Consider the following 25,166-nt stretch of genomic DNA (forward strand, 5'->3'; position numbering starts at 1 on the left):
ATGTTGTAGAATAGGCCAGATTTCACAAACAGCATTTGAAATTTGTCCAGTGAAATGGATACCTTTAACATTATGTAACTCCAAGGGAATTCCCCAAGTAGGGATAATCCTTTCCAACCATATTTTGGTCACTGCAAGGGCAGTGGCTCATCTTCAAGGAAAGGATTCTGGGAATACATGCAAACCATCATCAGAACATATTTGTATCCTTGAAAGGAAGACAGCTGGATAAAATCCAGTTTCCAGATAGCAAAGGGACCTGGAAGCCAAGGAAAGTGGCCTTGAGGAGCATGAATAAGTTTTCCTGGGTTATACTTAGGTCAGATCTGACACCTCTGACATATTTTGGCCGTTACTGTGGGAGAAGGTTTCCAAAAGTATAGTTTTCCCCAGCTATCATTTTATCAGTACCCTCAATATGGTTTCTTGAGTGACTGCAGAAAGAGCAGAATGGCTCTTTTGTCCCTATGAAAACCTAATATCTTACCTTGGTTTGAACAATTGGAGCTTATCCCTTGAAACTTTATGTCTATTGTGTGCTAGTAAGTGAGGAGGTGTAGGCTATCCCTGAGGCATAACAAAAGTTTGTCAACATATTGGAGTAAAGTAGAGCTGTGGGCAAAATTTACATTGGCCAAGTCTTGTTTCAATATCTGTGAAAAATAAGTGGGGCTTTCCATGTGACCCTGAGGCATAAAGTAAAGTGACATCCTACTCCCATAAAGGCAAACAAGCAAATACTGATTATATGGATGTATAGAAATGCTGAAGAAAGTACTACATAAATGTTTGACTGTAAAGGACTATGTGTTTCGAGGGATTAACTTGAAAATGGTGTGACAGTTGGGGATCACAGGGAGAGGTGGTATGACTATATTGTTTATGGTTCAAAAATCTTGAACAAAATGCCAAACTCGATCATGAAGCTTGTGTACGGGAAGGACTGATGTGTTACAGGGACTGGGTCATGGAATTATGAGGCCCTTTTGGAGGTGTGCCTTGGCAACAGGACAAATTTCTTCTAGGGCCTCAGGTCTGAGAAGTGAGGCAAAGGTTTATTAGGATTCACCTGGATCTTAATTGGTGGGACTGAATAAATGTGTCTTATGTCATTTGAAAAGGTGAACCATAAGTTAGGAGGAACTGAATCTAGGAAATCCTTGTGATTAGGAATTGACAAGACAGCAGCAAGGATGAGGATCTCAATATTAGGACTAGATTTAGAAGTAGACCTGGAGGGGCCAAGGACTTGTAAGTGTATTTCCCCTTTTGGGGAAAAGGAAATAGTAGCTTGTAATATTTGCAGGAGGTCTCAGCCCAAAAAGTACAGAAAGAAAAAGAAGGAACTGGTGAGTTCCCTGAAAAGACCCTATCTCAGAAAGCAAAGAAGCTTTTCTTACCTTCATATCTGTGTTGGAAACTCCCACCATTTGTATGTTTTCTATACTCTGAGGAAGGGGGGTCTTGAAGCTGGTGGGGTTCAAGACAGACAAAGTTACTCCTGTGTCTACAAGAGCAGTAATAGCATTGAGTCCTATAAAAAAAGTCCTATTCTTCCCATGGTGTTAGTGGGAGTATTGGTAAGACCCCAATACTTTCCTCAGAGCATCCCTATTCATGAGTATGTATGAAAGGGAGACACTTTTCAGTGTTTCAGTGTCAGACACTTTTCAGATATCCTAAAAAGGGTCAGAACAAGGGGCTTTGGGCTGATGATAAGGCCTTCTTTTTAACTTTGGTTAATTCCTCTTCCTGGCAGCTTATAATAGTGGCAGGGACTTGGATCCTGGAAGGGGCCCTTGAGAATTTCAGTCTTTCCATTTGCTGCAGCTGTAAATCAATATTAGTGGTCTTAAGTTTTTCTGTACATTTGATTGTTATAGATAGCTGATTACCCAAATTGACCAGATCAGGAGAGGCCATTGTTTTCCAATTTAATTGTGCCCATTTTGTCAGCAATCCAAATTTCTCATCTAATCCCCCAACAAAGATTGAATTAAAGAGGATTTGAGCATTGTTTTCCCTAGCAAGTAGCAGAGTTTTCCCAGAGTACTATCTCTAGGCATGAGTGATAAGCACGAACAGTTTCCTCAGGTGTTTGTGTAGAGTCTGAATTTTTCCTCAGTCAATGGGATGAGAAAAGCCCAAGGAATTTCTTCATGAAGGGCTCAAGCTAACTAAGAAGCTTGTCTTACTGCACTGATATTCTTTCTATGGATATCATCTAAAGGGTGAAACCAGGCAGCAATAGTTTGCCAGTGTCTGGCTTGGTTTTCTCTGATTAAAATGCTCAGTAGGTGATACAAGTCAGAGAATCCTGGATCATAGGTTTGTATCACAAGGTTAAGTCCTTCTGAAAAGCAGAAGGGGTCCTCAGTGGCCTTGGGAAATTCCTTAACTATGGCCCATAATTCTGCAGGAGATCAAGGCCTATATTCTACCAGATAGCCGGTACCATCAGGGTTCTAAGTAGTGAAAAAGTGAAAGGTTTTTCTGGAAAGTATAAGGTAGGGAGATTTTGGAGGAGGAAGAGGAGAATAAGGAAGATAAAATGGCATTGGGAATTCCCTGGCGGTCCAGTGGCTAAGACTCTGTGCTTCCACTGCAGGGGGCACGGGTTTGATCCCTGGTTGGTGAACTAAGTTCACGCATGCCGATTGGCACGGTCAAAAGAAAAAGGATAAAAGAAACATAAAATGGTAGCTTAGCAAGTTCTGGGTAAGTAGGGGCCCAAGGAGAAGGAAGGGAGGAAGTGGCCTCTTGACCCATTCCCAGGGTATCTAGATGAGAGCATAGATCGTTATTTGTAGTAATAAGCTTAGAAACAGTATCCTGAAGTGAAGCAGTTTTATGTATTTAATTTATTTTTTTTCTCATCTTTATTGGTGTATAATTGCTTTACAATGTTATGTTACTTTCTGCTGTACAACAAAGTGAATCAGCTATATGTATACATATATCCCCATATCTCCTCCCTCTTGAGCCTCCCTCCCACTCTCCCTATCCCACCCCTCTAGGTGGTCACAAAGCACAGAGCTGATCTTCCTGTGCAATGCAGCAGCTTCACACTAGCTATCCATTTGACATTTGGTACTGTATATATGTCAGTGCTACTCTCTCACATCGTCCAAGCTTCCCTTTCCCACCCTGTGCCCTCAAGTCCGTTCTCTACATCTGTGTCTTTATTCTTGCCTGGCCACTAGGTTCATCAGTACCATTTTTTTTAGATTCCATATATATGCGCTAGCATATGGTATATGTTTTTCTCTTTCTGACTTACTTCACAATGTATGACAGACTCTAGGTCCAACCACCTCACTATAAATAACTCAATTGTGTTACTTTTTATGGCTGAGTAATATTCCAATGTATATATGTGCCACTTCTTTATTCATTCATCGGTCAATGGACATTTAGGTTGCTTCCATGTCCTGGCTATTGTAAATAGTGCTGCAATGAACATTGTGGTACATGTATCTTTTTGAATTACGGTTTTCTCAGGGTATATGCCCAGTAGTGGGATTGCTCAGTCATATAGTAGCTCTATTTTTAGTTTTTTAAGGAACCTCCATACTGTTCTCTATAGTGGCATTCCCACCAACAGTGCAGGAGTGTTCCCTTTTCTCCAAACACTCTCCAGCATTTACTGTTTCTAGATTTTTTCATGATGGCCATTTTAACTGGTGTGAGTTGATACCTCATTGTGGTTTTGATTTACATATCTCTAATGATTAATGATGTTGAGCATCTTTTCATGGGTTTGTTGGCAATCTGTATGTCTTCTTCGGTGAAATGTCTGTTTAGGTCTTCCACCCATTTTTATATTCAGTTGTTTGCTTTTTTGATATTGAGCTGCATGATCTGGTTGTATATTTTGGAGATTAATCTTTTGTCAGTTGCTTCATTTGCAAATATTTTCTCCCATTGTCTTTTCATCTTATGTTTTCCTTTGCTGTGCAAAAGCTTTTGTTTCATTTGATTATTTTTATTTCCATTACTCTAGGAAGTAGGTCAAAAAAGATCTTGCTGTGATTTATGTCAAAGAGTGTTCTGCCTATATTTTCCTGTGAGAGATTTACAGTGTCTGTCCTTATATTTACATCTTCAATGCATTTTGAGCATTTTGAGCTTACTTTTGTGTGTGGTGTTAGGAAGTGTTCTAATTTCATTCTTTTACATGTAGTTGTCCAGTTTTCCCAGCACCACTTATTGAAGAGGCTGTCTTTTCTCCACTGTATATTCTTGCCTCCTTTGTCAAAGATAAGGTACCCATATGTGCATCAGTTTACCTCTGGACTTTCTACGCTGTTCCACTGATCTGTATTTCTGTTTTTGTGCCAGTACCATACTACCTTGATTACTGTAGCTTTGTAGTATAGTCTGAAGTCAGGGAGCCTGATTCCTGAGCTCCAATTTTCTTTCTCAAGATTGTTTTGGCTACTTGGGGTCTTTTGTGTTTCCATACAAATTGTGAAATTTTTTGTTCTAGTTCTGTGAAAAATGCCATTGGTAGTTTGATAGGGATTGCAATGAATCTGTAGATTGCTTTGGGTAGTATAGTTATTTTCACAATGTTGATTCTTCCAATCCAAGAACATGGCACATCTCTCCATCTATTTCTATCGTCTTCAGTGTCTCATAGTTTTCTGCATGCAGGTATTTTGCCTCCTTAAGTATGTTTATTCTTATGTATTTTATTCTTTTTGTTGCAATGGTACATGGGAATGTTTCCCTAATTTGTCTTTCAGATTTTTCATCATTAGTGTATAGGAATGCAAGAGATTTCTGTGCATTGATTTTGTAACTTGCTACTTTACCAAATTCATTGATTAGCCCTAATAGTATTCTGATGACATCTTCAGTACAGTATCATGTCATCTGCAAACAGTAACAGTTTAACTTCTTTTCCAAGTTGTATTCCTGTTATTTCTTTTTCTTCCCTGAGTGCCACTGCTAAAAATTCCAAAACTATGTTGAATAGTAGAGGTGAGAGTGGGCACCCTTGTCTTCCTGATCATAGAGGAAATGCTTTCAGTTTTTCACCATTGAGAATGATGTTGGCTATGTTTTGTTATATATGGCTTCTATTATGTTGAAATAACTTCCCTCTATGCCCACTTTCTGGAGAGTTTTTATCATAAATGCGTGTTGAATTTTGTCAAAACTTTTTTCTGCATCTATTGAAATGATCACATGATTTTTATCCTTCAATTTGTTAATATGGTGTATCACATTGATTGATTTGCTCTATTGAAGAATCCTTGCATTACTGAGATAAACCCCACTTGATCATGGTGTATGATCCTTTTAATGTGCTCTTGGATTCTGTTTGCTTGTATTTTGTTGAGGATTTTTGCATCTATGTTCATCAGTGATATTGGCCTGTAATTTTCTTTTTTTGAGACATCCTTTTCTGGTTTTGGTATCAGTATGATGGTGGCCTCATAGAATGAGTTTGAGAATGTTCCTCCCTCTGCTATATTTTGGAAGAGTTTGAGAGCGATAGGTGTTAGCTCTTCTGTAAGTGTTTGATAGAATTCACCTGTGATGCTATCTGACCCTGGGCTTTTGTTGGTTGAAGTATTTTTAATCACAGTTTCAATTTCAGTGTTTGTGGTTGGTCTGTTCATATTTTCTATTGTGTCCTGGTTCAGTCTTGGAAGGTTGTACTTTTCTAAGAATTTGTCCATTTCCTCCAGGTTGTCCATTTTATTGGCATATAGTTGCTTGTAGTAGTCTCTCACGATCCTTTGTATTTCTGCAGTGTCCGTTGTTACTTCTCCTTTTTCATGTCTAATTCTGTAGATTTGAGTATTCTTCCTTATTTTCTTGATGAATCTTGAAAATGGTTTTTCAATTTTGTTTATCTTCTAAAGAACGAGCTTTCAATTTTATTGATCTTTGCTATTGTTTTCTTCATTTGTTTTTCATTTATTTCTGATCTGATCTTTATGATTTCTTTCTTTCTGCTAATTTTTTTTTAATTCTTCTTTCTCTAATTGCTTTAAGTGTAAAGTTAGGCTGTTTATTTGAGATTTTTCTTGTTTTTTGAGGTAGTGTTGTATTGCTATAAACTTCCCTCTTAGAATTGCTTTTGCTGCAGCCCATAGATTTTGGGTCACTGTGTTTTCATTGTCACTTATTTCTAGGTAGTTTTTGATTTCCTCAGGGGTCTCTTGGTTGTTTAGTAGCACCTTGTTTAGCCTCCATGTGTTTGCATTTTTGACAGTTTTTTTTTTCCTGTAATTGATATGTAGTTTCATAGCATTGTGGTCAGAAAAAATTCTTGATACCATTTCAGTTTTCTTGAACTTACCAAAACTTGATTTGTGATCCAAGATGTGATTTATTTTAGAGAATGTTCCATGGGCACTAGAGAGGAAAGTGTATTCTGTTGTTTTTGCATGGAATGTCCTACAAATATCAATTAAGTTCATCTGTTCTAATGTTTAATTTAAGGCTTTTGTTTCTTTATATATTTTCAGTTTGGAGACCTGTCCTTTGGTGTAAATGGGGTGTTAAAATTCCCCACTATTTTTGTGTTACTGTCGATTTCCACTTTTATGGATGTTGGCATTTGCTTTATGTATTGAGGTGCTCCTATGTTGGGTGCCTAGTTATTTATAATTGTTATATATTCCTCTTGGATTGATCCCTTGCTTGTTATGTAGTGTCCTTCCTTGTCTTTTGCAATAGTCTTTATTTTAAAGTCTCTTTTGTCTTATATGAGTATTGCTACTCCAGCTTTCTTTTGGTTTCCATTTGCTTGGAATATCTTTTTCCATCCCCTCACTTTCAGTCTGTATGTGTTCCTAAGTCTGATGTGGGTCTCTTGAAAACAGCATATATCCGGGTCTTGTTTCTGTGTCAACCATTCTGTGTCTTTTGGTTGGAGCATTTACATTTAGGGTAATTATTGGCATGTATGTTGCTATTAACATTTTCTTAATTATTTTGGGTTTGTTTTTGTAGGTCTTTTACTTCTCTTGTGCTTCCTGCCTAGAGAAGTTCCCTTATCATTTGTTGTAAAGCTGATTTGGTGGTGTTGAATTCTCTTAACTTTTGCTTGTGTGTAAAGCTTTTGATTTCTCCATTAAATCTGAATAAGATTCTTGCTGGGTACAGTAATCTTCGGTGTAGATTTTTCCCTTTCATCACTTTAAATTTTTCCTGCCATTCTCTTCTGGCCTGCAGTGTTTCAGCTGAAATATCAGCTCTTAACCTTATAGGGATACACTTGTATGTTATTTGTTGCTTTTCCCTTGCTGTTTTTAATATTTTTTCTTTGTGTCTAACTTTTGTTAGTTTGATTAATATGTGTCTCTGTGTGTTTCTCCTTGGGATGCCTATAATTTGATTGTTGGTGCACTTATGTTGTCCCAGAGGTCTCTGAGACTGTCCTCCCTTCTTTTCATTCTTTTTTCTTTATTCTGCTATGCGGCAGTTATTTCCACCATTCTATTGTCCAGCTCACTTATCCGTTCTTCTGTCTCAGTTATTCTGCTATTGATTCCTTCTAGACTAGTTTTAATTTCAGTTATTATGTTGTTCATTACTGTTTTTCTGTTCTTCTAGTCCCTCATTAAACATTTCTTGTACTTTATTCTATTTTCAAGATGTTGGATCACCTTTATTATCATTACTCTGAAATCTTTCAAGCAGTTTGCCTATTTCCTCTTCATTTATTTGGTCTTGTGCATTTGTTTCTTACTCTTTTGCCTGAAAGATATTTCTCTGTCTTCTCATTTTGACTTATTTACAGTATTTTAGTTCTTTTTTTCCCTAGGCTGCAGAGTCATAGTTCCTCTTGCTTTTGTTCTCTGCCCCTGGTGGTGTGGTTTATCCAATGTCTTGTGTAGGCTTCCTGATTGGAGGAACTGGTTTCTGCATTCTGATGGGTGGAGCTGAGTCATTTCCTTCTGATGAGCAGGGCCATGTCATGTTGTGTGTTTTGGGGTGTCTGTGATCTTAGTATGACTTTATGTCGTCTGTGTCTTCATGGGTGGGTTTGTGTTCCTGTCTTGTTTGTTGTTTTGTGTGAGGCATCCAGCACTGGGAGTTGCAGGCAGTTGGGTGGAACCAGGTCTTAGATTCAGGTAGAGACCTCTGTGAGAGCTCTTGGTGATTAATCTTCCCTGTGGCCAGGAATTCTCTAGTGGTCCAGCGTCCTGGACTCTGTGCTCCCACTCCAGAGTCTCACGTCCAACTTCTTGTCAAGGAACTAAGGCCCTGTAAGTTTCTCGTCCTGGCAATAAAGGAAATTAAAAAAAAAAAAAAAACTAACAAAACCCCAGACAAATGTTAAAAATAAAATCAAACAAACAAAAACAGAAACAGGGAAACACACACACACACAAGAAACAAAAACAAAAGCAAATGAAACAAAAAGCAAGAGAACAACAGACAAACAAAAGAACCCAAGAATGAAATCAAAGAATTAAAAAGAAAACTAACAAAAACACAAAACCCATAAAAACAAACTAAAGCAGAGTGCCAGCTGAAGAATGAAGCAAAGAAACAAAACAGATTGACAAAAATGATAGAAAAAATAAAAGGAGAAAGGGGAAAAAAGACAGAACAACATAAAAGGAAAGTAGAAATATAAATGAATAAATATATATATATATACACTAAAGAAGGAAAAAAAAGACAAAACTCCAGAGAAATGGTAAAGACAATATCAAACAAACAGGGACTTCCCTGGTGATGCAGTGGTTAAGTATCCTCCTGCCAATTCAGGGGACACATGTTTGAGCCCTGGTCTGGGAAGATCCCACACGTCTCAGAACAATTAAGCCCATGCACCACAGCTACTGAGCCTGTGCTCTAGATCCCGTGAGCCACAACTACTGAGCCCTCATGCCACAACAACTGAAGCCTGCATGCCTAGAGCATGCGCTCTGCAACAAGAGAAACCACCCTAATGAGAAGCACACCACAAAGAAGAGTAGCCCCCACTCACCACAACTAGAGAGTTTGCATGCTGCAATGAAGACCAAATGCAATGAAAAATAAATAAATAAAATTGATTTGAAAAGAAAAATCAATCAAACAAAAAAAGAAACAAGGAAACATGCACATACAAAAGAAACAAAAACAGAACCAAATAAAACAAAAAGCAAGAGAACAACCAGACAAACAGAAGAACCCAAAAGTGAAATCAGACAACTAGAATCAGAACTAAGAAAAACAGAAAACCTAAAAACAAACCAAAGCAGTGTGCCAACTGAAGAATAAAGCAAGGAAACAGAACAAACTGATAAAAATGACTAAATTAAATGGGAAAAGACACAGAGCAACAGAAAAGTAAAGTAGAAATAGAAATATTAAAAAAATTTAAAATATATTAACGAAAAAGAAGAAGAAAAAAGATAAAGGAAAATAACACAGAACAACAGAAAAGCAAAGTAAAAATATAAATTAAAAAATAAATATATTATAAAACATGAAGATCCCAAAAGACTAAATAAAAGAAAAACTACTAAAACAACAAACAAAAAATTCCAGAACCAAAAACAGAATGAGACAAAACATAATCAAATTAATAGTAATAATTATGTTTCCCTGGGTTCTCAGCTGTAAGAGTTCTTGCACATGCCATGAGCCACAGCCCACCTCCACCTCGGCAAGAGGCCCTCTTCTGCCTCTGGGCTGGTCTCTGGACCTGCTGAGGGCCCTGTGGGCCCCACTCAGAGTCCAGTCATGCCCAATTCCTGCCTGTGCTTGTCCCCAAAGTCCACGGCTGCCAGACCTAGACCATTTTCATTTGTAGGAACATTCATTGTCTACTCAGATATTCCATAGATGCAGAGTCTACCTAACTGATCATGGGGATTTAATCCATAGCTTGTACAGCTGATGTAAAGATTTTTGATCTTCTTCCTTAGTCACCCCATTCCTGGAGTTCAGCTTTGGTTTTATCCCCACCTCTGTGTGTGGTCTACCCATAGGAGTATTGTCCTGAGGCTGACTTGGAGCTCTTGGGTCTGCCCCAGTGAGGACAGGGCACAGAGGTGGTATGACTGCTTGGATCGCTGGAGCCCCAGTGGTGCCAAATGCAGTGAAACAATTTTAGATTCACAGACCTTTTGGGTTTCATGAGTTCATTGGGAGATTTCAGTATTCCAATTGTAATAGGTTTCCCACTCTATTTGTTTAGTTTCAGACCTTTAGCCTCTAATTATGCACACACAGAAAATACCAAGTTTTGAATTTCAAAAGTTCCCTATTGTAGCCAGTTCAATTTTGTGTCATCTCTGTTATACCATTGCCATTTACCTAGGTAAGCACAAGAGGCAGCCCCATACTTTTTGTACCTGTACCCAGCAGGAGTCCCAGATAGGAGATAATCCTCCCTCATAACAGTCTTAGACTGTAAACGTCCCATTATAGTGCACTCACCAAAAGAGAGCAATCCCTCATGTGATCGATCAAATAAAAGACACCAAGAATAATGATCTAAATCTCAACAAAGGAAGGAGGTTCTGGACCAAGGGGACTTATGACCCAGGTCCAGAGCAACAAAGGATGTGACAGAGCACAAAAGACTCACACAGGTACCTTGCTCAGATCTACATCAGCTTCAGAGATGGGGGGAAGAGCATTTTGCATCCCACTTCTGACACCAAAAATGTCAGCTGAAAGGACCGCAAACTATAAAAAGGCAAAGAGGTAGTTTATATGGGGGTCTTAGAATTGCAATTCAAGGATCAAAGTTTCTGGAGAAAATCAGAATGGTGTCCCATCAGAAGAAAATGGGTAAGGGTTTTTAATAAGAAAAAGTGGGAAGTTAATGCAGGCTTACACAAGTTGTTCACCAAGAATTTGGATTGGAGGGAAAATCTTTCTTTACATATGATTGATTTATGGAATGCAGTTCATTTGTTACTAGAGAAAGTTATGTTTTGTTAGGCTAGACAAAGTCTAGTTCTCAGCAATTACTTATCAGCTTTAATTTACAGGGTTCAGCAGAAGCCCCACATGAGCAGCAAATGTGCAGGTTCTCAGGTCACATCTCAGTCATCCTGACATAGTTCTTTTCACAAGGTCAAGAAAAATTTTTCTTCGTTTTACTGCTTTACATATCTTAGGTTGGGGAAATCTTTAGTATCTTTAAATTCTGATGGGAAGAAGTCATATTGGACTTTTAAAACTGTCTTTATTAAAACTAGAAGCTTTATATTGTTGGGTCACAATAAGGATAAAAGTTACAATGTCAGGGCTTCTCTGGTGGTGCAGTGGTTGAGAGTCCACCTGCCAATGCAGGGGACAGGGGTTCGTGCCCCGGTCCGGGAAGATCCCACATGCCATGGAGCAGCTGGGCCTGTGAGTCATGACTGCTGAGCCTGCATGTCTGGAGCCTGTGCTCCACAACAGGAGAGGCCACAATGGTGAGAGGCCTACATACCGCAAAAAAAAAAAAAAAAAAAGTTACAATGTCAGACCGAAACATCTGAGAGACTCTCAGATTGGAAAGAGACTATAAAGTTTATTTAAGCTGAAGAAATAAAAGTTAGACAATAACAAAAATAATCCAATGTCAGGTTCTTTCTTAATACTTATAGGAAACATTGTAAAGATATGATCTCTATTTCCTAAAATTTTAAACATTTGTTAAAATAATAAGCCTAGATATATGATGGGTCTTAATTACACAATGAACTTTAACTTTAAAATCATACACATCCTGAAACGCCTTTTTAGATCCTGAACAAAAGTTCAAGAGCAACAAACCCTACTCAGTTCTGAGATCAGGAAATGATTTATAAGGAAACATGTAAGCACTGTGACAGTGACTTTATAAGGAGAAAATAGAGACAAACCAACATAACTATTACTCTGGCAGATTAACTAACTTTCAAGAGAAGTGAATCGCTTTCATATATAATATGGAGAAACAAAACATGAGAAATTTTAGGAACAAAATCTAGGCATGAGCATGAACTCTAAAAAGAATTATTTTTGAGGCTAATTTCCAGCTCTCTGTTCTTTTAAGACTTATTCTCAAATTATTTTCAAATTCTTCAGAAAAAGACCATGTCTATGTCATAATCAGGATTTGTTAATGTACCTAGATTATGTAAAAGAAGGCTATTTTGACAGCAATTAGCTTTTTGACTTTGAATAAATCCTGTCAAATTCTATGCCCTGTTTCATCTGATGTCTATGGTCTCACCAAGCTCTAAAACTGAAAGTGAAAGATATTCTATTTTTCACTATTTGCTCTAATACTGCACCCATCATAACTTGAGTGACTTGAAAATAAAGTATACTAACTTTTTTTCCCAATAAAATTTCCCAAGCTACAAAATTCTTAATAAGGTATTTGGTTACTAATATTTTGCCTATGATTTTTATAAATATATTTAGGAGAGACAATGGCCATTAATTTTCTTTCCTTGTAACATCCTTTTTAGGTTTTGTATCAATGTTATATTTGACTCATTAAAAGAATTGGGAGAATGATCACTTTTTCTGTTCTCTGGTGGAAGTCTTTTTATTTTCTTTTTAGTTTTTCATTGACTTTACTGTGGTGTGTAGTTTTTTTTTGTTTTATCATGGGGTGTATAGTGAATCTTGAATCTGTGTCTTGATGTCTTTAACACATTTTCAAAAACTCTTGGCCATTATTTCTTCAGATGACCTTTGCCCCATCATGTCTCTCCCCTGCTTTTTAGACTACAATTGCATGAATCTTATAATTTCTTACCATGTTTCATTTGTTTTCCAAACTATTGTTTTTTATCTTTTTATCTCAATATTTTAGTTTAAATGTTTTCTACTTATTTTTCAAATCACTATGTTCTTCATTTGCATTCAATCTACCAGCTCAGTGCATTTACCAAAATCATTAATTCAATTTCCTTATTTATTTCCATTTTATCTTTATAGAGCCTAATATTCTGTGAAATCCTCCAGCTTGTCATATATATTAAAACATATTAATGACAATTATTTTTACATCTACTGAATAACCAAATGTGGATCCATCCATTTAAAGATATCTGAAGCACCTGGGAGCATGTTTCTAATATCTGCTTTTCTCCCTACGTCTTCTTTCTTTATAGGCATGCTATTTTTTTCTTTAATGTCAAGTATTTATATATATATATATATATATATATATATATGAATGAAATAATAGAGTCTGGATGAGGTTAACTCTTTCTAAAGAGGGTTTATTTTGACTGCTGGCATTTACATTAGATCACTTTAATGCAATTAGAGATCTCATTGATTTAAATCTAGGTTTCACCCTTTGTATTATCTTGTCTATTTCCACTTTCCCTGATCTCTAGGATATAGTTCTTCAGGGAGTTCAGTTGAAAGCCCATTTTTATACCACAGTCCCCTGTCTTTGCTGGTCCTTAAATTCAAATTTTTATCTTTCAAACTCTGTTTAACTTCTCAACCCCACCTAAACTATTTTCTGCTTGTCTAACACGTTTAGGAATAAGCAAATACCACTAGGGGAAAAGTGGCACAAAATAGCGGCCTTACTTGAACTTTCCTTCTTTATGTCCCCTCATTTGCCCTCAAGTTCTGACTATATTTGAGGCCTATAATTCCAATATCCATTCCTCCCCCAAGCCCCATGGTACCACCAGAAGTTCATCTTAGTTGCCACATTATTAGCTTCTGAGCTTCTCAGACTATGCTGCTTACAGTTGGTAGAAACCTTGAGGAGGAAAGAAAAAGCTGTGTAGAATTTTGAGCTGACTTCCATGAGTTTAGCTTATTTCTGGGATCTTGTTCTTTCAGGTCCTTAGTAGCTATAAGTATATTCCAATAGTTATTTTGATATTATATGTAATTTTTTCTGGTGTCCTTGGTGAGGGGTTTATTCAGCAGTATGTTATTGCATTGTAATTGGAAGCAAAATTCTCCATGTTACTACTTATCTTGAAATAAGTCATTTACTTAATTATTACTGTTATGTACTTAATACATTTTCATTTGTAAGTTGTTTTAAGGATTTATTATCAGAGCACTTGATTGGGTCTGCTGAGCCTATCATGCATCTAAGTATATTGAGAGTCTTCTCCTTGATATGAAATATGGTATATTAAAGTCTTCATTGTGAAACAGTCTATGATATTAATATATGTAGTAGCCAAACTTAAGTATCATGGACATTGTGAAATCCTAAAGTTTTTTACATATATATACATATGTATATATATATATATATATATATATATATATATGATTAATTTCAGGTCCTTAGTAGCTATAAGTATATTCCAATAGTTATTTTGATATTATATGTAATTTTTTCTGGTGTCCTTGGTGAGGGGTTTATTCAGCAGTATGTTATTGCATTGTAATTGGAAGCAAAATTCTCCATGTTACTACTTATCTTGAAATAAGTCATTTACTTAATTATTACTGTTATGTACTTAATACATTTTCATTTGTAAGTTGTTTTAAGGATTTATTATCAGAGCACTTGATTGGGTCTGCTGAGCCTATCATGCATCTAAGTATATTGAGAGTCTTCTCCTTGATATGAAATATGGTATATTAAAGTCTTCATTGTGAAACAGTCTATGATATTAATATATGTAGTAGCCAAACTTAAGTATCATGGACATTGTGAAATCCTAAAGTTTTTTACATATATATACATATATATATATATATATATATATATATATATATATATATATGATTAAGTATATATTAATACTGAGCTAATACATTCTGTATGTTTTTGTTTAATCAGTTGGATACAGAATATGAAACAACTTACTTTAAAATTTTTGTCAATCTTTTTTACAAACCATGTTTTATAATTCCTCACAATGAAAATTGCCTACTTCTGTAAGGCAACATTTACTACAACCTCACGAGAATAGTAATTTAGAATAGTATAATTAGATGGTCTACCTCAATGTCAAATTGATTAAATTAACATTTTATTAGTAATAAATTTTAGAATAGGCATGTTTGTAATTTACCATTTCTGTGATTTTTTTCAAGTTTACTAAATTACTGTCTTAATAAATACAAATAACCTAACTTTTAACTCTCTTTAGGATGAGAAAAAAATTACAATTCATTTACTGCTTCTTAGAACAAATCATTTAACACTGAATTCATTTTTCTGATATATTAATAATGATGAACATAAGGAGAGATGCATTGATTTTTCCTATAAAATTCTAAAATTCTGTATGTAGTTCTGGACAGTTGGTGGCACTTTCTAAACCTCTTCTTTTTGTGTATGGTTTTCAGGCTCTCAGCAACTAGCCATTCTCTGACACCTCAAAGTGATGTGGACTCCAGTAGCTCTGAAGAATTCTATCAGGCTGTGCATCATGCTGAGCAAACCTTCAGAAAAATGGAAAGTTACTTGAAACAACAGCAACTCTGTGATGTTATCCTGATTGTTGGGAACCGAAAGATACCTGCACATAGGTATAGTAATCTGTCTTTTTTGGAAATATGCATTCATATGTTTAGAATGATTGCCTGTTATGTAGATTGCAAAATATTCTGCAACTAGAAAATTAAGAATCCACATTTCTAAGAAAGCTTGGGTATTTTTCTTTTACTCTGTTTATTTCCTTTTGTGGAGAGTTATAATGCCATTTTAAGTCATCTTTTTAAGAAGTAAAGCAAATACAAATAATTCAAAAATAAAACTTCTAATAAGGGTTGAAAAATACTTCATTTTATTGATTCACAATCATACTAATTGGAAATCAATTTTAACTTAGGAGGATGTACCTAAAGTCTGAAATGAGATATGCTTTTCTGTCGAAATTGAAAGGAAGGCAGGTAATCTTGGGTATACATTATTTATTTCAAATAGGAAAGTCAGCCCATTTCATAGTGACATCTTTATTTTACATTGATTAAAAATTCTTTAATTTGTGACATACTAATATTATTCATAAGGCCCAATATATTTAAAGGTTAATACACTTTCAAACATCCCTTATGTATTTATGATTGATAATTCTAAGATACATGAACTAGACATCTGATTATTTTGTATCATATTGATATGATATCAGTTTACTTCTGAAACTTCATTAAGCTTGATGTTGATTTTTTATTCAGCTTTTCTATTTAATTTTTGAAATTTTAGGTAAAAAATTTTTAATTTAATTTTTTGATACTTATTATTTTAAATAGTTGAACATATGGGCAAATTACTTTAGACTACCTTGTTGTATGCCATTTAATTAATTGTATAACAAATGTTTTCAATGTACCCATTTCCCCTATATTTTTTAAATTAAATTATATCATCTAGATAATATATATGGACCTAAATGTGGATTCTAGAAAATAAGGATTCCAGAAAAATAAGGCTATATTTTTATTACGATAGCAATGTTAAAATGTGGACATTAACTTTGAAGCAATACACTAGAAATGCATAGGAAAGAACATTTGACATTAACTAACTCATGTAGGTCATATGGGGTTCAATCTGTCAGCTAACTATGGCAAAAATTCTAATGATATAGTATTTGCACTTATTTTTCAAGCACTTCTGTGAAATTGCATTATCATTAGCAAGAGAGCAGTTACATTGTCATTATTATGGAGACATTCAATATTGTAATATATATGGCAAATATGCAAATTATTCTGAGCTATCATCAAAATAGCATCTAGATAAAAATTCTATAGTAAGAGATATTTTAATTTGAGAATGTAGCTAAGTTTATTTCATTTAAATTGCACATTAGTTAAATAATTATATTTTATTTAACTTATATATAATTATATATTTGTTTAAGAAGATAGAGGGACTCAAAAGTATGTTAACACATCAAATGCTCATTAATTTTTTTTTTAAAGAACAAAACTTTATATAATTTGTATAATCTTATTTTATTGGCTTTATTGGTAATAACTTAGTATTTCTCATTTGAATTCCCCCATATTAATTATATTCTACATTGTTTATTACTCTTATCTAGATTGTTAATATTATTTTGTAAATAATGTATTTAATTATGTATTTATTTTGCAATAACCCATATGACTAAGACATAAATTTGTTTCTTGGTTTAGATTACTCTAATATACCTGAGCAATGTATTATTTATATACATATTATTCTAAACACTTAAATATTTTGTATATTTAGCAGATATTAAATTAAATATCATCAATTAAATATTAATCATGTTTTTCTTAATATAAGAAAAATTGTACTCTCCACTAAATTTATTTAAATAAGGATTCATATTTTCTTACCCCATGGTTTAAAACTTAAGTACTATCTTTTTAACAAATAAATTACATACTTTTGTTTCTAAGTTAAACATATTTTAACAAATATGTGAGAAAATATTTATGGGACACCTGAAAAAAGCAAGCACTGTTTTCAATAATTGGAAGTATGTTGCACTTCCTTATTTATACTTTTGCAAAATGAAATAACTGTAATTAATGCAAAATTAGATCTTTGTTTTAAACAAATAATCATCTTAGTAATAGTAACGAATGGATTTTTAAGTCATGCTGTTACATTTTGATTAACACAGTTGAGTATCGTCCTTGGGCAAAATATATATGATGTTGCACTCATTAGCAGTGAAAAATATAGGACTGTTAAAATAAGTCCAAATAATGAAAAAAGAAATAATTTGCATTAAGATCTCCTGCTCTTCCAGTAAATACATTGCAAGCTAATGTCATAAACAGTCATTCATAAAGATCATGTATATTTATTTTCATATTAATTATCTTGTCATTTGAAACTCTCAAATCAATTCCTATTTAATTTAACAGATTATGACCATTAAAGGGCTCTCCATAAAGCCTTTAGTTTATGTGATGGCTATATTGTATATATATTTTTAACCTGATGTAGGTCACAACTATCAATTTATTTATGAAATGCCATTTCTGTATAAGTACCTTAAGTTATTATTAGGCATATTTTTAAGTAGGTTAATTCTGAAAGGCTAACAATACTTAAGATGACACATTAATACATTTTCACCATGAAAAATAATGAAACTTTTGATTTTATCTATGTTTCAGTTTCTCAGAGAAATTCGAAAATAAATATAGACTTCTCATAAATGGCCCAGAATAACTGATTAACAATAAGTGAACCAAAACACTTGAATATAAAACCATGAATACTAAATACAGGAATTTTGATAGGTAGGCTGCCTGTAATAAAGGATGTCAGATGCTGAAAATTAGACTGGCAAGATCAATATTAATAATTTGGACAGTCAAATCTTCAATAGTAAAAAATTAAGGAGTTTTCATGGCTTACTCTCTCATAATGCACAGATATATAATGAAACATGGTTAAGCTATTGAAAGTTTTTTCTCCCTTTAGCCATTATTAAGAGTAAGTGCAGTGGATAGAAATAAAAGAGAAAATCTCAAATAGCTAACATCCTCTGAGTTGGAAATAATGTTACTTATAATTTTATGTGCATAGAAACAGTGTAGAAGCATATACAACCTACAGTCAATAAAGTTTTTTTTTTTTCCTGGGAGCAGGGTTGCTGGGCAGGATAAAAGAGGTGTTGGAATTATTTTTAATGTATAAACATATAAAGTCTTTGAACTTCTTATTATGAACATTTCATGATCAAATAAATACTTAATGAAAATTAAAATGATATGTGATGGGGACAAAACAGATTGTCTCTTTAGATCAAAATACTGGGCATTTCAGGAGGCATCATATTCCGTTTTCATTTTTGTGCATGTTTGACAATGAATTTAATTATTTCGAAATACATTTATTATTTTAATGTTCTTTACTGAGCACAAGTATCAAGGAAATAGGTGAGTCTAAAAGTGGGAATTGATGTATTTAGAAACATATTTAATAGAGTAAAAAGAAATTACTTTAGAAGTAACTTAGATGTTAATACTCAGGAGTAGGCAAGTAGTAGTGTTTCTCTCTACTGGTGGAAAGTTTATTTATAGATATTCTTTGATGGGAGAGGAATAATTCATTTTTCCATTATATTAAATCCAACATCCACCTAAATCTCTCAATCAGCTTCATAGTTTATAACTGTACAAGTTTCAGGAAAAAAAAAAAAAAAAACATGTCCCAGTGCCTGTTGGTTTCAGTAACTCCAGGCAACTCCCACAGCTCCAGGCATCACCCATGGCACCAGGCTCCAGAAGGGCTCCTATGGACACAGGATGCCAATCTGCCCCTCACCCCAGATTACAAGGGGGTTCCTTGAACCTAGGCTTCTGGCTGGGCCCAACCAAGCCAACTACTAGAGACCCAGCCTTTGATCCATTCTAGTGTCAGGCCAGGCCCCATATCTCCACTTTCTCAGTTCACCCCAGTTCCACACCTGCCCCTGTGGACCCAAAGTCTTGGTTGGTTCCCATGGATCCAGACTCTTTGCTTTCTCAGCACCAGACTTGCTTTGTCAGAACAAACCCTCAGACTGGCCCTCAAGTTCCCAGTTTACAGGCTGACTCTGGTGGTCTCTGCTCCAGGCTTACCCTAGTGCCAAGCCAGCCACAAGAATAATCTAATACTGTAATGTGGTGGTGTGTTAATCACTTTAGTACAGAGGTTAGAGGACAAAAGTGTTAAAAATAACAATAACTATAGTAATTTGTTAATGGATACACAGTATAGCAATAGGTAAATTGTGACATCAAAACAAAATACTGGGAGGAGTGGAAGTAAAAGGTCAAAGTTTTTGTATGCAATTGAAATTGTTATCAGCATAAAATAGACTTATTTTTATAAGATGTTTTATGTAAGTCTCATGGTAACCACAAAAGGAAAAAAGAGGGAAATCAAAGCATAACACTATAGAAAATTATCTGCTCCCAAAGAAAGGTAGCAAAACTGGAAGAAAGGAACAAGGGACCTGCAAAACAGCCAGAAAACAATAAGATGACATCACAAGTCCTTACCTATCGATAACTACTCTAAATGTAATTAGAATAAATTCTTCAATCAAAAGACATAGCGATGGCTGAACAGCTTAAAAAATAAGACCCAACTATATTCTGCCTACAGGAGACTCACTTTGGCTTTAAGGACACACATCATATCAAAGTGGAGGGATGGAAAAAGTTATTCCAAGCGAATGGAAACAAAAAGAGAGCAGGGGTAACTATAGTTATCTGAGAAAAAGTAAACTTTAAGTCAAAAATGGTAACAAGAGACAAACATGGTCATTATATAATATAAAACAATCAATCCATCAATAGGATATAACAATCATAAAAATATTGCTGTAATCATTTCACTATATATGTGTATCAAATTCACATGTTATGTGTTAATAATATCTCAATAAAACTGGGCTGGGGAGGAGAAAAGAGAATCTGAAATATTTTGCTTTGCTTTTTTCCCCATCAATTTGACATCATTTTAATATCCTCTTTATACCCACTATGAATATTCAGCAGTCATGAAGCATCTTTCCTTGCATTAATTAAAATAAATGCTTATAAAGCATATTGTAGCATTGGTCTATGCTCTATTGGTGATGCAAGAGGATTATAAAGCATGATAATTTTCCTCATGAAGCTTCCAATTATCTTGAGGAGGAAAAAAGAACCCATAGGACAATTATGGAAATTATTATACTTGTAAGTAACTATAACTGAAATTTATAGTTTCATTCCAAGTGCAAGAGATAATCAAACAAGGAAACAAATAATATATGACAGAGTATTTTGAAAATATTTTTAGAGAAATTGTGTTTGAGTTCAACCTAGTGAAAAAGAACAAGTATACTATTTTAGATAGTAAGAATTGTATGGGAAAGAGAGAAATAAAGAATTTTTGGCTGTGGAAATTATAAGGTACCAGCTTAGTGAAAGTAGAGCAATTTGTATTGAAAATACTAGGAAATTAAGCCATAAAAGTAGGACAAAAGTGGTTATGATAGATAGTGGTTGAAATCCCGTAGAGAAGTTTGTATTTGAAATGATGTGTACAATTAAAAGTTCATGTAGGTTCTTGGAGAGAGGAGTAACATAATCAATTCAATAGTAATAATAAAAATAATAATAATAGTAATAATACTAGTTAACACTCACTATGTTGACTATGTGCCAAGCCATGTTTGAAGTGTTTTGTGTATATTGATCCATTTTGTCCTGAAAAGGAATAAAATTGTTTTCCCCACTTTTTTCTTATAGAATACAATATGGAGAAATTAAGGCATTCACCTAAATTATACATTTAATAAGTGGTGGAAATAAATTCAAACCCAGGCAGTCTGGCTACAGAAGTAATGCATTAACAACTATGATAGACTGCTTGTCATAATTTACAAAGACAGCTCTGGAAAATGGTACAGCTTTAAAATGTACAAAATTTGGGCACAGCAAAAACTAGTTAATGATCTAAGAAGCTGTTATAGTTAACCCAGGCATGAAATGAGAACTATATAAACATAGAAAAAGAGATGAACTGAGAAATATTTTGAACAGTGACATAAATCAGGATCCCTGGACATAGAGCTGGAGACCAGAGTTCAGGTATGCAGGATTTATTTAAAGAGTGTTTTCTGAAGAAGAGCAGGATAGGGCAGAGGAAGGAGCAAATCAAAGATGTGGTCTCAGCAGCAGCCTTGTTTTATCTTGAACTCCTGAGATGCTCTGGAGCAAGACTTGTTTCAGAGTTAGTCATACCCTGAGGAAAAGGGACAGTATTTTATACCTTGGTTCTATTAGTCATCGTCATTGGGCCCACCCACAGGTTGAGAGTAGGGGGAGGTTGTGGAAGCTGGGGGTTGAGATAAGAGGATCAGGAAGCACATGAAGTGAGCTCTTGTTGGAGCAAGTGCAATTCTACAGAGAAGGGGCAACAGGGAGCAGTTAGGTGCCAACATCACTGGTGCTGGGGCCATTGGTGTGCCTCATAAAAGGGGTCTGGCCACCAGAACCACAAAGTCCAATAGAAAAGGAAAGATGGATTTTTTGTCATATTTGATATAGGCAACAAAGCAGAAGACATAAGTGATGACAATATCTCCTGTGAAAATTCAATATGTTGGTGATGCATCAATTAGAATCGGGAAGTAAAAATAAAAGAGACCTCACAGGGAAGACTTTGAGTTTAGTTGAGGGTATACTGGTATGCTCCTGAGCTATCTGGTCAGCAGTTTCTATAAGCATTTGAGATAAGATGTTAGATTAAAACCACCATAAAATTATAATTAAGACCATGCTCAAAGACGATTCTGATAGTGAGTGTTAAGGCAAAAATTTAGAGGCTGAGAAAAAAACCTGGAGGCAATGAAAGGGTCAATAAGTAAGATTGTGAGAGTCAAAGAATCCGAGGAGAGCCTGGGTATAAGAAAGTCTGCACTGCCTTAACTAAAATGGGATTTAAAGAAGGTGTGGGGGGCTTCCCTGGTGGTGCAGTGGTTGACGGTCCGCCTGCCAATGCAGAGGACATGGGTTCGTGCTGGTCCGGGAGGATCCCACGTGCCACGGAGCAGCTGGGCCCGTGAGCCATGGCAGCTGAGCCTGCGTGTCCGGAGCCTGTGCTCCACAACGGGAGAGGCACAGCAGTGAGAAGCCCACACACCGCTAAAAAAAAAAAAAAAAAAAAAAAAGGTGTGGGAAGCCCACAGGGTCAAACTCCACAACAAACTGGAGTAGGACTTAGAAAAGTTTAATAACTTTGAAAGGAAATAAATTTGTAGTGACCTTAATAAGAGATTTTTCCAGAGAGGTTGCACGCATTCACTTATTTATGCAGTTTTCACTCCTGCTTCTCTTGCATTAATAGAAGTTATATATAGGTACCTATAAAGATATTACTTTCTGTTATGCATTGCATCCCTCTTTTAACATCTAATTCAAATGTTGTGTCACTAAATCTAAAAGCAGTATAAACTCTTCTGTACTTCTCTTATTGAGTTAGCAGTATTTTGTATTTTATAGCCGATGGAGAAGATTTAATGTAATTATTTAAGATTGAATTCTATAGGTCTCATAATACTTTCCTCTACATGATGTAACCTGGTTCTAAATAAAGCCCTTATATGATTAAAATTAAACTGGTTAACTTTATGTCAATATATTATTTCTTATGCTCTAAAAAAGATACATGTGTATATATATATACATATATATATCTGGTTTATGATAGTTTACTTTCATATCATACAATGTTATATTCAGTTCTTTTGATAAAACTGATTTGACACTGATTTATCTCGTCAAAGATAAATTAAAGATACCTGTATCAATTATTTTGTCAAACTTTGAGAATATAAAGAGTTAACATGTTTAGGTACTAATTGTCCATTTAAATGTGTAGCAAACAAGTAATTTTGAATATTTCTAACATGTTATCACCCTAGGCATTAATAGTTAAAATCATGAATCCCATTCTTAAATTCATGAAGTATATACTGAGGGTTTTTTTTTTTTTTCAGTTAAAAAAGGATTGTCTCTCTTGGCTGAAGTTAACATTGAGCATGCCCTCTACTTATGTAGAAATAAAATATATAGCAGATAAAATTGCAAAATAAAATATAAAAATATTGACTTGAAAATTATGAAAACCATGCCTTGTATTGACCTTTCCTCCTCTTCTTTGCCTTACATTTTTCTTAGAAAGAAAAGTGCATCCAAAGTTTACTATTAAGTTGTTTAGCTTACAGATGTAAGCATCGCATTATTTCTTTTAATGTGTCTCTGTTATTTGAACATTTCCTTAAATTCTGGAACAGAAGATGGTCTAGGCTCATCTTATACTTCCTCAGTTCCAGATCTGTGGTTTGTTCTTTTTCCAAGGAACCTTAAATATACATACACATATACATACATATGCATATGCACAAAAAACACAAGTATTTCTATTTTTAAAAATATGAATCATAAACTTATACTGATACTTCTAATTTGAATCCACTTTAAGTAGAAAGAAGTTTCAGGATTAATTCAAACAACTGTTTAAAACACACCTCTTAACTACAGTTCAGTTTTTTTTTTTTTTACAATTCTCTATGTATTTAGAATAAGAACATATTGTCAAGTATTTCACTCATTCATTTTAAAGCATATTTCCACCTAGGATTTTAAAGTATATAAAAATCTTCACTGTCATTGAAACAACAATAAATCATAGAAAATTGAAATACTTACACTTTTTTAAAGCTATCAAATAGCTGTGGCATAAAAAATAAAAATAACTAAAAACTAGAGTAATGCTCCCTTCTTAGCTTCTACTTTTTTGGGGGGCAGGGGTGGGTACAATGTCCATTTCACAACTGAAATTTACAATACATGGGAGATAGGCAGGAGAGTGTAATCCATGGTCAAGAGAAAAATCAGTCAATGAAAATCAACCTGGAAACAAGGCCATTAAAGCAACTATGAAAAATAATTTAAAATATCTATAGAAAAAGATGAATATAATAAATAAAGCAAGGGAAAATTAAGAGAGATTTGGAAAAATTCAACTCACTAGAAATCATCTGCAATAAAACACAGAGTAAAAGAAAAATTGAGTATAAATTGAACTCACTCTACAACCTGTAAGGTGCTCTCAATTATTGAAATACATATGTATTTAGTGTCCAAGAAAGAGTTAGAGAGTGAATTGGATGAAAAAATGAGGAATTATTTGCAGATAATTTTCTAATTTGATGAAAAAATCCATCCACCTCTCCAGAAAGCTCAGAAAATGGTAAGAAGAGTAAATACTAAGTAACCACATTTATGTAACTTAAGGCATAATAGTCTAACTGCTAAAATCCTAAAATAAAGAGAAAAAAATAAAATAATTAGAGATAAAGGACATAGTAAATCAGGGAAACAATTATAAGAATGAAAACTGATTTCTATAAGAAACAATGGAGTCTTGACCATAATAGAATATTAGTTTTCTAGTTCCAAAAGAAAAAAGTTATCTTAATCTAAAATTCTCTATCAAGTGAAACTAACTTTATATTATCAATGTAGCTAAATAAAGACATTTTCAGGTAAATGAAAGCTGGGAGAGTTTATTGCCATCAGACCTGCACTACAAAAAATACTAAAGAAGTTTCTTCCTCTTGAAGGGTATTGATACTAGATTGATGCCTGCTTCTATAGAAATAAATAAAGAGCCTCATAAATGGTGAAGAAAGAGGTATATATAAAATAACTTTTTACTTGATATATATAAAATAATTTTTTACTTTCACATGTATATTCTTTAAAAAGATTCTTGACTGAGC

The 25,166-nt window shown here is 34.4% G+C and overlaps 1 protein-coding gene across 2 annotated transcripts in view; it reads left to right on the top strand.

The window, feature by feature from the left end:
• KLHL1 (kelch like family member 1) overlaps positions 1-25,166 on the top strand; it is a 364,563-nt gene that overhangs the window by 129,441 nt on the left and 209,956 nt on the right. The window contains exon 2 of one of the 2 annotated variants that reach the window (XM_024748105.1): positions 15,238-15,420. The exons of the other annotated variant lie outside the window; for it this stretch is intronic. Coding sequence (XP_024603873.1) covers positions 15,238-15,420 — 183 coding nt within the window. The remainder of the gene's footprint in view (positions 1-15,237; positions 15,421-25,166) is intronic. 2 annotated transcript variants of the gene reach the window in all.

This window comes from Neophocaena asiaeorientalis, unplaced genomic scaffold, assembly GCF_003031525.2.
Source record: "Neophocaena asiaeorientalis asiaeorientalis breed wild unplaced genomic scaffold, Neophocaena_asiaeorientalis_V1.1 scaffold81, whole genome shotgun sequence".
NCBI classification, from domain to species: Eukaryota; Metazoa; Chordata; class Mammalia; order Artiodactyla; family Phocoenidae; genus Neophocaena; species Neophocaena asiaeorientalis.